Genomic DNA, 13,035 nt, shown 5'->3' on the forward strand with positions numbered 1-13,035 from the left:
GCCTACAGTCAAATGGGCACAATAACACCAACACAGTGTACTGCGGGTGAGCTTGTGAAAATGACAATGCAGACATTGATACCATCTGCACTGCCAAAATGAAAAAGCAGAAACAAACACAGAGAGGAGACTCAGTCAAATGGTCTCTTCCCAGGGTGGGCACCTACACAGGGCAAAAGGGTTTCCACTATCCATTTTTTACAGGGGGATGCCGATCATCTATATCTTAACTTATCAGGTACACAACATATACACAGTCATATGAATCTGGGCATTAGATCTTACATGGACTCCATGTTTCACGTTGCGGGTCATGTGAAACTAGATGTACGTATATGTAATCAATCAATAGCCGTCTATGTCTGCTGCTGAAAGGGTTACCATGGCATTGTGGGCGCATCAAAAGGCCCTGAGTGGAGCCAAAGTGATTGACCTTTGCTCAGCTGTCCTGTGGCTTCCTGCCTATGAAAGCTCTAATGAAGTTACGTCTGGGAGGCTATGTACATGTATACAGGTCCAGAGGGACCTGAGGAGGCTCCTCTCCCTCTGCCAGTCTACCATGCACACACTGAAGGGGAATAGGTCAGATGCGTTCCACTCTTCTACTGCTTTGTGTGAAAAATAAGACTAGGTAGGCATCAGAGACCATAACAAAGTCTCCCAGATTTACATGCGACTGTAGTTTGATTTAAGGAGAGCTTTTGGAAGAAAATATATAGGTGGACTGGTTAGAAATGTGCCTCTCATTCATGAACAAACATAAAAATAATCACTTGCACTAAAAACTAGCAGTTATAACTAAGTGGGTTGTGGGGACTGTGGGTTGAAGTCCTACAAATCTCATAGTGATAGTAACATGTGCAATTAATACATCAATCAAAACCTAGGAATCATTACAATGATAAAAAAGAAAGAAAAGACGCTGTCTCCTCCATTTTATTCCACAGTAAGCATCCTATACCATATAAATCACACATGACGTATCCTGTCATTAAATCACTAACTGCATTCTGTGGCTTTAGTCTCAGCAGAATGCACCAGAAGATTCAGATGGCTGCCCAGCCTAGCCATACCGGTCATGAGCTCGTCTGCGTCCTTCTCCAGATTGGCTTTGTTCTTTTCTGCAATGCGAACCATGAGCCATTTGGAGCGACAGTACTGCTGAGTTGCCAGTAGCCAGCGCAGGGATTCTGGAAAAATCCTGTGAGACAGACAGAGAGACAGACAGACAGAGAGACAGACAGACAGAGAGACAGACAGAGAGACAGACAGACAGACAGACAGACAGAGAGACAGACAGACAGAGAGACAGAAGTGAGGAGGCGCAAACCCACGTCTGAGTCACGTAGGTTTCATCAAAGCACCGTCAACACAAAAATATAAGCCTTTAGCTTGTGCCTGTAGCTAATCGAGATGACATGACTGGTGATAATGGGGGGAAGCTGTAGTGTGGTAATGGGGGCAGCTGTAGTGTGCTGGTGATAGTGGGGGGGGGGGGGGGGCTGTAGTGTGCTGGTGGTAATGGGGGCAGCTGTAGTGTGCTGGTGATAGTGGGGGGGGGGGGGGGGGGGGCTGTAGTGTGCTGGTGGTAATGGGGGCAGCTGTAGTGTGCTGGTGGTAATGGGGGCAGCTGTAGTGTGGTAATGGGGGCAGCTGTAGTGTGTTGGTGGTAATGAGGGCAGCTGTAGTGTGGTAATGGGGGCAGCTGTAGTGTGGTAATGGGGGCAGCTGTAGTGTGGTAATGGGGGCAGCTGTAGTGTGCTGGTGGTAATGGGGGCAGCTGTAGTGTGCTGGTGGTAATGGGGGGGCAGCTGTAGTGTGCTGGTGGTAATGGGGGGGCAGCTGTAGTGTGCTGGTGGTAATAGGGGCAGCTGTAGTGTGCTGGTGGTAATGGGGAGGAAGCTGTAGTGTGCTGGTGGTAATGGGGGGGAAGCTGTAGTGTGCTGGTGGTAATGGGGAGGAAGCTGTAGTGTGCTGGTGGTAATGGGGAGGAAGCTGTAGTGTGCTGGTGGTAATGGGGGCAGCTGTAGTGTGCTGGTGGTAATGGGGGGGAAGCTGTAGTGTGCTGGTGGTAATGGGGCGGAAGCTGTAGTGTGCTGGTGGTAATGGGGGCAGCTGTAGTGTGCTGGTGGTAATGGGGGCAGCTGTAGTGTGCCGGTGGTAATGGGGGGGAAGCTGTAGTGTGCTGGTGGTAATGGGGGGGAAGCTGTAGTGTGCTGGTGGTAATGGGGGCAGCTGTAGTGTGCTGGTGGTAGTGGGGGGCAGCTGTAGTGTGCTGGTGGTAATGGGGGGCAGCTGTAGTGTGCTGGTGGTAATGGGGGCAGCTGTAGTGTGCTGGTGGTAGTGGGGGGCAGCTGTAGTGTGCTGGTGGTAATGGGGGGCAGCTGTAGTGTGGTAATGGGGGCAGCTGTAGTGTGCTGATGTTAATGGGGGAGCTGTAGTGTGCTGATGGTAATGGGGGGGAGCTGTAGTGTGCTGGTGGTAATGGGGGGGGGGGGGCAGCTGTAGTGTGCTGGTGGTAATGGGGGGGAAGCTGTAGTGTGCTGGTGGTAATGGGGAGGAAGCTGTAGTGTGCTGGTGGTAATGGGGAGGAAGCTGTAGTGTGCTGGTGGTAATGGGGGCAGCTGTAGTGTGCCGGTGGTAATGGGGGGGGGGGGCAGCTGTAGTGTGCTGGTGGTAATGGGGGCAGCTGTAGTGTGCTGGTGGTAATGGGGGGGGGGGCTGTAGTGTGCTGGTGGTAATGGGGGGGAAGCTGTAGTTTGCTGATGGTAATGGGGGGGAGCTGTAGTGTGGTAATGGGGGCAGCTGTAGTGTGCTGGTGGTAATGGGGGGGAGCTGTAGTGTGCTGGTGGTAATGGGGGCAGCTGTAGTGTGCTGGTGGTAATGGGGAGGAAGCTGTAGTGTGCTGGTGGTAATGGGGAGGAAGCTGTAGTGTGCTGGTGGTAATGGGGGCAGCTGTAGTGTGCTGGTGGTAATGGGGGCAGCTGTAGTGTGCTGGTGGTAATGGGGGGGCAGCTGTAGTGTGCTGGTGGTAATGGGGGAAGCTGTAGTGTGCTGGTGGTAATGGGGAGGAAGCTGTAGTGTGCTGGTGGTAATGGGGAGGAAGCTGTAGTGTGCTGGTGGTAATGGGGGGGAAGCTGTAGTGTGCTGGTGGTAATGGGGGAAGCTGTAGTGTGCTGGTGGTAATGGGGAGGAAGCTGTAGTGTGCTGGTGGTAATGGGGGCAGCTGTAGTGTGCTGGTGATAGTGGGGGGGGGGGGGGCTGTAGTGTGCTGGTGGTAATGGGGGCAGCTGTAGTGTGCTGGTGATAGTGGGGGGGGGGGCTGTAGTGTGCTGGTGGTAATGGGGGCAGCTGTAGTGTGCTGGTGATAGTGGGGGGGGGGGGGCTGTAGTGTGCTGGTGGTAATGGGGGCAGCTGTAGTGTGCTGGTGATAGTGGGGGGGGGGGGGGCTGTAGTGTGCTGGTGGTAATGGGGAGGAAGCTGTAGTGTGCTGGTGGTAATGGGGGGGCAGCTGTAGTGTGCTGGTGGTAATGGGGGGGGGGGGGGGAGCTGTAGTGTGCTGGTGGTAATGGGGGGGAAGCTGTAGTGTGGTAATGGGGACAGCTGTAGTGTGCTGGTGGTAGTGGGGGGCAGCTGTAGTGTGCTGGTGGTAATGGGGGCAGCTGTAGTGTGCTGGTGGTAATGGGGGGGAAGCTGTAGTGTGCCGGTGGTAATGGGGGGAAGCTGTAGTGTGCTGGTGGTAATGGGGGCAGCTGTAGTGTGCCGGTGGTAATGGGGGGGGGGGGGGGGCAGCTGTAGTGTGCTGATGGTAATGGGGGGGAAGCTGTAGTGAGCTGGTGGTAATGAGGGGGAAGCTGTAGTGTGTTGGTGGTAATGAGGGGGCAGCTGTAGTGTGCTGGTGGATTAATTGGGCCCAGGTGTGGACCCTGCATCCTCCACCACATGCTGCTCTGTCTCTGAAAGCCTTTCAGCTTCCTCCAGCTGCTGACTCAACTGTGAAATGATTTCAAAATGGCCTGACCTTCCTGCATACCTTCACCCGACTAAAGGGGGGGGGGGAAATAGCGCCTGGGTAAGCTCTGTGCATGTGGAACAGTATGTTGATCTGTCCTGACACCACAGAGGGGCTATATGAGCGCGTATTTAGTGCCCTGTGTAATCACGATTTGAAAGCTGAAAGTGAAGGAGTCACGGATGTGTTAATAGTGAATACTAGAGACAGGAAAAACATAATCATAATTCAGTCATTTCAGTGGCCACTTTGCTATTTTTCTATTCATGTTCTATTTAAGAAACTGTCCGTAACCAATGTTATGTTTGCATTACAGTCCAGCGTATCCAAACACAGTATGTCATCTATTGTTTCAGCTGCATCTATTGTTTTAGCTGCGGTTAGAAGGCCCTTTTGAACAGACAGAAGGATTATAAACCTAATACATCATTTGTATACCATATAACATTTGACATGAAGATGGACATGTGAATAATTTAAAGAACTGAATAAACAAATAGAGGATGTATTGTAGAGACTAAGTGTGTGTCCAAAGTCAGAGGTGCGGCGTGCTCAGGAGGAGTTCCCTTACCAAATGTAAGAGAGCATCAGGAAGAGGGGGCAGATGATGACAGCCTGAAGGACCTGCCAATCTCCGCACAGCACCGCCAAGCCGGGCATCAACATCTGGCCTCCCAGCACCACGAAGTTTGCCACCATCGTCATGGAGAAACGCCAACCTGGCAGGCAAAGCTCAATCCCTGAAAGAGAGATAAGAGTGGGGTTCTCAATGCCAGCGGTAGGACACACACACACACACACACACACACACACACACACACACACACACACACACACACACACACACACACACACACACACACACACACACACAATTCAGCCATCTAAACCTGGCACAGGAAACTGACCTGAGCACAGTGTTGGACCACATTACCATCTAAAATGGACCTGGATGAGGACCTGAAGTCATCCCCGGTGCAATGCTCCATTAGGGCCGGGCCGCTGATAAAGCCCGACATTGTGCCTCTCCCCTCGGAGTGCTAGCCTACGTTCCCTGACTAATAAACTGCCCAACACTCTCTTTCTTGTCATCTCCCCTAGCACACAGTGCCGTAGATTCATTCACGTCAGCATTAGTATTCCACGCACAGCTTAGCACGGTGCAGCAGTGGCGAGCTTTGAGGACACCCGCTCGGGGCTGAGGTCACAGCCTGCCATATGCTCCATAGCTCCGCAGGACGCGCACACATTCGCAAACAAACGGGCAACCCCTCTATATGCCCGGAGTAGTAATGCTTTGTAGGTTACAAATTCTTGAGGAATGTTCTTATTTTTTAGTTGTTGTCTGTAAAGGGACACATTACTTTTCAAGGTGATGGGGCACAGGATAATACTGAGGCTGGCAAAGCCCGCCGTCACGATCCGTTGGTAAAGCCCGGAATTTCAATTAGGAGTCGTTCCCCCGGGTAAATGAATAATGCTCTCTGTTCACAGACAAACGTCGGAGCCGGAGCAACAAAAGGCTGACAGAAAGGGGCCTGAGTGGGAACGCTGTGCTTTGGAAAACTGCTCTGCTCTTGGAAGAAATAAGAATTGGTTTACTGGGCCACCTTCACAGGCTGGACATTATGTACTGCATGTCCCCGGAGTCAAATGAAGTTATTTTTTGTTTTAATATCAATAATTTAAAGAAATGGCATGTTGCCAGACATACTTTTTAGTGTGACCTACTGTAAATTGGACACTTGCCCAAATGATATCAAAACGTACAGCAGCTACAGCTTGGTTAAGTCTAAGATGGACTCAATGTTCATTGTAAGTAAACATAGTAAGCCACTGTACTAAGTAATATAAAATATGAGTGTCAATGTACATGATACACTGATAATTGTTTTACAATTTCACAGATGTTAACAATGTGGGCACCACTACAAGCTAGTGTGTACGTGTGTGCAGCAGAAGCACACGTACCCCCGCCGCTACCACCACCGCACACACATAATCAGAGAGAGAGAGAGAGAGAGAGAGAAAAGTAGAAAAGAAGTTTGAAAAGGGCCCCTTCACTTGAGATCCTAAACCCAGCTGACCCTAATCTGCCAAGTCCCTTCAGCTCAGCAGCCCTCACAAATCCCATACGCTCAGCTGACATCACATACTCACACACACACACACACACACACACACACACACACACACACACACACACACACACGAGACAGGGTCATTTCACTTACAGTGAGCCATGAAGGACAAAACCTCTCAGAAATGTTCCCTTCACTGGGCTGTGCTCAGCACTCCGAGTCACAGACCAATCATCTCCTCAGCAGTGGATCTCCTGACAAAATGGCCTAAGTAGAGTCAGGCCCTGGCAAGCGTGCACTAATGTCCACCCCATCATGAGTACAACTACTCTCCACGACTATGGTCTACCAGCCCAAGTCCTACAGATCATGTGAGTACTAACAAAGTTAGAAGCTCAAGCATAAACATCTGAACCTCTGGGGTTTCAGTCATATACTGTAGTCACATACTGGGGTTTCAGTCATATACTGTAGTCACATACTGGGGTTTCAGTCACATACTGTAGTCACATGCTGGGGTTTTGTATGTGCACTGTAAAGAGTGTTAATGCTGATATTAAAGTAGTATGAATGCTGACATTAAAACATCTGGTTTGTCTCAGATTCATGCAGTGTGAGAAAAAGTACAAACCAACATTTTCTGTGATACTCGAATGTTGAGCTGTATTAGAGATGGTGTTCTCACACTCACAATATAAACTTCACCTGAGGTGGCCCAGTGAGTACATGTCTTCATACTTACTTACTTTATTAAGGAAAATGAGACCTGCATTGTTTCAATTAATGCGTATCATTCACTCTCATGATATATTTGCTGCGGAGTCTACGTCAACAGCCTCTTCACTATTCTCACAATCCAACAATAACAGTCAAGTCCGTGAAGGGTGGCTGTGCATGGATGATGGTATGCAAGGGTCATGTGATTAGCCTACACTGAATAAAAGAACTCTGATGGAATGCAGGTCTGCTTTGAAACACCAACCACTAAAAGGCAAACCTTTAAGGCCCCACATATCTCTCAGATCCAAATCCACTCAATCCACAAAAGATCAGGATGTCCCCAGCAGGGGAAATGTAATCAGAGTTCTAAAAGTGCTTCAATGCACAGTGGTTAAGACAGGCATGGTCGTCACAAAGTGGCAAACGCGTTGATGTGATTTACTATGCCAACAGAGGGGGCAGCTGAGGCCTACAGTTGGCCCACTCCTCCCCCAGTGGTGTCCTATGTGTGACACGCTGACCTTTTCTTGTCACATGATTCGCCAATGGCACTGTGCCATGATGTCACAGAGTCCAGCCACTGGATTTGTGTGTCACACATCTCTGACTTACTACACGGAGAGGCCACATGCACGTCCAAAAATACACAGCTTTGTGCATGCTCACACACAGACACACACACACACACACACACAAACAACAAGAAACCCAGCCACACACGCACACACACGCCTACAAAGCCTTGTGTGTTTCTGTCAGATGACATCACATATTGTGTGTGTGTGTGTGTGTGTGTGTATGTGTGTGTGTGTGTGTGTGTGTATACTACATTGTCCAATACATTTTCTTCTTCATATCTACTTTGGTTACATTTTATTGGGGTTGCTTTTGCTTGAGTTGCTTAATGAACGTCCTTTACCTGCCCATTAATAGCAAGGCTCGAAGGTAATAGGGGGCTTATGAGATACGGGGAGATTTCTACAAGCACCCAAACGCAGCACTTACTAAAAAACACCAGCACATGAAACACAGATTTAACTAAGAACGTCTTGGACGGAACAAAAGGGAACATGGGATCCACCCGCCACTTGATAAACACTTCCCCAATACGCTTGATGTTGCAAATTCACCTTCTTATAAAGTGCAACATTTTAAACTTGAGGTCAAAACTGTTGACGTATTTCATGACTCAAGACTGTGGTATGCTCTGCTGACTGTGACATGCGCCATCATGCTTATGCGTGTCTGTTTATTGGGTTTGTGCTTGTTTGTGTGTGTGTGTGTGTGTTTGTTTGTGTGTGTGTGTGTGTGTGTGCCTGAGGGGCAGAGAGAGAGAGAGAAAGAGAGAGAGAAAGAGAGGGTGTTAGCGCGCGCGCGTGTGTGTGTGTGTGTGTGTGTGTGTGCCTGAGGGGCAGAGAGAGAGAGAGAGAGAGAGAGAAAGAGAGGGTGTTAGCGTGTTTGTGTGTGTGTGTGTGTGTGTGTGTGTGAGAGAGTGTGAGTGTGTGTGTGTGTGTGTGTGTGTGTTAGCGTGTGTGTGTGTGGAGTGAGAGGTCATTGCTCTACACACAGGAACGCCTGCCGCTCAGGCCGTGCTGGCTCTGCGGATCGCACACCCACACACTCAGCACAAACACGAACTTTACTCCAGCCACAGGGAACACTGACACAGCACCTTGTCTCATTTATCAGGGAGAGAGGGGGGGAGGGAGTCAAGCAAAGAGAGAGAGAGACAGAGAGGGGGAGAAAGAAGGGGAAAGAGGACGAGAAACAGAGCTATAGTATGATAGTAGATAGAGGGAAGGGGGGAAGAAAAAAGGAGAGGTAGAATTGTTTATTGTTTATTGTTTATTTATTTGGATCCCCATTAGCTTCCATAGAATGGTTGCTAGTCTCCCTGGGGTCCGTCGTGAGTATACATGGATATAAAACACAGTGATACATAGAAAAATACATCATACATAGAAAAATACATCAGAAGAAGGACAGATGGCCAGAAAGAGAAGGAAGAAAGGACTCCTAACATTCTTTTAAGTAACAAAGTAACAACATTCATCTGTTCAAGGTGCCAAAGAAGATCCAGCTCCCACACTGCCATGGCAGACACACTACAGTACAGGAGCATCCCTTCCATCCGCCCCAGCAGAAGTGGGCAGGTGGGCGGGCAAGCAGGTGGAAGCAGAAGACAGACAGAGGCTGCTTACGGCTATTAAACCCACTCACTCGCTTCCCCTCAGCTCCCCCTACCGAGAACAAAGCCGGCAGCGTTTTAGTGTGACATACAGTGTGTGTCACTGTAGCACTGCACCCGCATGCATCACATTCAAAGACACACACAAGACTGTTCAAAGACACACAAGGCTGTTCAAAGACACACACAATCTCCCTTGATGCCAAACCCCTCGGACTCGAGGGAGGAGACGAATGGCTGTGCTCGGAAACCAGCAGAGAACAGGGACATCCACTGCAGAGCAGTTCATCAGGCCCACAAATCTATCCCAACAATGGAGTAACCCACGGCAGGCGCGTCAGGAAGCGCCTCAATCCGCCTGAAATCCCCTCTGAATGGAGGGCAGGGGACAGACTAAGAGGGGGGGCAGACAGCAGACACGAGGGCACGCTGCCACCTGGGTGACCCCCCCACCCCACAGAGTCAGTCCCACAGGGCAGATGGGGTAGGGGGGGGGGGGGGGCGGCGGTAGGAGAGGGACCTACAAGTTAAAATATGCCACAAATCAGCACAGAAAGCCACGGTAAACACCACTTAGGCACAGATCAAACAGCCCACCAGGCTTCCCCTATTTAAGGTCAGCCCTTGGGCCTAAATCCCATTAAGGAGTTGTTTGGACCTTAAATATTCAAATCTATTGTCTTAGATGATGTAATGCAGCCGAATGAAATATATTGGCTGTTGTTGAAAGAGTCACCTCATGTTTCTACATGTGCACTCTACATCTGGTTGTCATCATCCCTAGCTGGTGTGTGTGTGTGTGTGTGTGAGTCTGTGGTGTGCATATGTGCGTGAGTAAGTGCACACATACATGGTCAGGATCCCGGTGTTGTCTAAACACACCTGTCAGTGCCACTCCACCTAGACCAGGGGATGTGACATCATCAGCTCCGCTCCTTAGCTAAGGTTCCACCCAAAGCATGCTGGGACTGGCGTGAATTTGAGTGTGAATCCAATTCTATTCTCTGAGAAGTTGAATTTACCAGTGAAGATGTATATAAAGACATCTGAAAACTCTCTGACCAGCTCTGAAAACATGTTTCCTCTGTAGCAAATTTGTATGCAAAAGTAGAAGAAAGAATGAAAAAAATGTAGTGAGTGAGTAAATGAGTAAAGCTGACAGTGGTATCCTGGTGCAGGTCTCTTCATATGTCTAGTCATGAAGGCATACTCAGTCTTTGTTATGTGAAATGGTCACGTCATGAGCAAACAGCAACATGTTCTTGCCCTGGGGTGGATTCAAACAGTCACAGAGGAGCGTGAGTCAGGGTTGGAGGCCCCTCTTGCGAAACATCACTTGAACATCAGCCATGGAAAACAACACGGTGTTTGCTTAGCTAAGCCTGATTAGCTCATGCTCACCAGTCATGTGATGCTCGTAGAAGACATACAGGGATGGATGGATTACTAATCGTTTCTCCGGTGCACTCCTGTGGCATGTACACACACACACACACACACACACACACACACACACACACACACACACACACACACACACACAAGCACGTGTGTGCACACACTCACACGCATGCACTCATTCACTCATAGAAGATTAACATACCAAACTACCAACAAGGGCTGCTTAAATAGAAACAGACTTTCTGTGTGTCTACTTTTTACTTTGCAACTGGGCATTGCTTCCTCAGTATTTTATCTCTCTATGAAACTGTCCCACTCTCTCTCTCTGTAATCCCTCTCTTCTTTCGGATGTGGTTCTCTGTGTCTCTGTTCTCCACTCTCAGAGCTTCCTGGACAGGGAGAGTTGGGTGTCATAGGTCCAGTTCCATCCTGCAGCACATGGCCTAATGTGAGAACGCAGCAGAGCAGAACACAGGGAAACCTCCACCCTAGAAGGAGCTCACTCAGTGTTCTCAGATGGCATGTACAGAACCGACAATAAAGGCAAAATTGTGGGTTTGTGTGCTTAACTGCGTGCGTGTGGTTGTGTGTGTGTGGATGTGTTTGAGTAGGTGTTTATATATATATATGTGTGTGTGTGTGTGTGTGTGTGTGTGTGTCTGCATGTGTGTGAGTGTTTGTGTGTGTTTGTGTGTGTGTGTGTGTGTGTGTGAGTGGTTGTGTGTGTTTGTGTATTGTTTAATGTGAAGGACACAAGATCATTAGTACAGGTGGTATTATGCAAAAACAACAAGCCTGTTAGGCTGGGCCGAACAAATGCATTAGCATAAAACCTTCAACTGAATTCTGCATCACAAAAAAAATGTAATAGTAATAATTCAATTCTCAAGGCCACTTCACACTCTACTGCCCACTTCAGACCTCAATCAGCCACCTCGAAACGGAGGGAGAAAATACATCCCCAATCCACCAGCCACTGCTCCTCAGTGTCTAGATAGGCCCATGTGTAGATTATTGCCCATTTTGCTGCTGAACTGTTCTTCCTATTCCCTCTGGCACTTCAGGCTGAATGAATGCCATTCCCTCCGGAATATCTGGAGGTAGGATCTGACGTCATTGCCCTGGGCAACCAGTGCAGGCTTTCACTTGTCAAACAGCTAATCTTAATCTCAAACACTGAAAGCCCTCAACAAGAGCTTTCTCAGTCTCATTTCAACTCCTGCACTTCTGCACACTTGCTTTCCTTCACTTCCTCGTCAAACTTCTGCTGAAAGGATGAGCAGGGCAGGGCATTGCAGAACCACCATGGCCATGGAGGGACAAAAAGTACTAACACAGCAGAGTGTGACCTCACAACTCATCATGAAACATTCCGCACGGAAAAAGCGGGGGGCAGAAATTGCTGAGGAGGGACAAAGAGCAGTGACTTCAAATGCAGTGACAACACAATTACTGAAGAGTTACGGGCAAACATTAACCTTTCTTAACATGACATTCATCAACAAACAGACGCCCTGTATATGCGTTGAACAGGGTTGAACCTCAAGGTCCCAAATGGGCAGTGTATGACCACCCACATGCAGTGATGTTTTGGCAACAGAGAATCATCATGGGGCAATAATCAAACAGGACATGCCCCAAAAAACAAGACAAAAGACGGACAACAATGGATTTTTTTTTTTGGGGGGGGGGGGGGGGGGGGTAAGATGAGAACATACAGAACTACAGGCAAGGCCTAAGAGAGACATATTCACAGCTCATTTTCAGAAAACAATATGAATGAATGTGCAAAACGTTTGTTTGTAAACATCACAGGCATTACTAACAAAACCTGATGCCCGACGCTCTGAATTGTCTGAATTTTTTATATCCAGCTGGTGGAAAAACACTGACTGTGAACTGAAGGATGTACCAGCCAGGACCAGGCTGTATGACCAAATAAGCCGAGTACTCAACACTATTGTATATAAATAAACAAATCTATAGCTCAAGTGGGAATTCTCAGAGTGAGATCGATATAGCATATCAAAGAAAGACCATGTGGCTCTCAACTCCAAACATAGCACAATGCCATCAACCCAAAACCACACCAGTGCGTTCTCCAGTGACCCTGGGTGACGGCGCATGGGTGAGACGGGAAGCATGCCTTTCTGACCAGTTTGCAGAACCGTGCAAACAGTGGATTGGGGTTTGTGGAAGCGGTCAGAAATGTGAAACAGTTACCACAGGGTTATGAAACTCAAGGAACACATGACTCGAAGTGATTTAGGTCAATAAATCTGTTCCAGGGTGTCCAAGCTAACGTGAGGTGCATTTTTGCGGTGTTTCTGTGACACACACACACACACACACACACAGACACAGACAGACATACAGACAGACAGACAGACAGACAGACAGACAGACAGACAGACAGACAGACAGACAGACAGACAGACAGACAGACAGACAGACAGACAGACAGACAGACAGACAGACAGACAGACAGACCGACAGACAGACCGACAGACAGCACGACAGACACACACACACACACACACACACACACACACACACACACACACACACACACGCTAATCAGCTTCCACCTGTCACAAGTTGCCTCTATAGAGCAGACGTTGGCTTCCTGGTGG

The 13,035-nt window shown here is 48.7% G+C and overlaps 1 protein-coding gene across 1 annotated transcript in view; it reads right to left on the reverse strand.

Annotated features, from left to right (window-relative positions):
* LOC308364204 (solute carrier family 22 member 23) overlaps positions 1 to 13,035 on the reverse strand; it is a 41,636-nt gene that overhangs the window by 13,867 nt on the left and 14,734 nt on the right. Inside the window, exons 4-5 of the mRNA XM_080837238.1 lie at positions 4,584 to 4,752; positions 1,074 to 1,201 (exon numbers count right to left, since the gene is read on the reverse strand). Of these exons, the coding sequence (XP_080693364.1) occupies positions 1,074 to 1,201; positions 4,584 to 4,752 (297 nt within the window). The remainder of the gene's footprint in view (positions 1 to 1,073; positions 1,202 to 4,583; positions 4,753 to 13,035) is intronic.

Source organism: Sprattus sprattus, assembly GCF_963457725.1.
Source record: "Sprattus sprattus genome assembly, chromosome: 4".
Taxonomy (NCBI): Eukaryota; Metazoa; Chordata; class Actinopteri; order Clupeiformes; family Clupeidae; genus Sprattus; species Sprattus sprattus.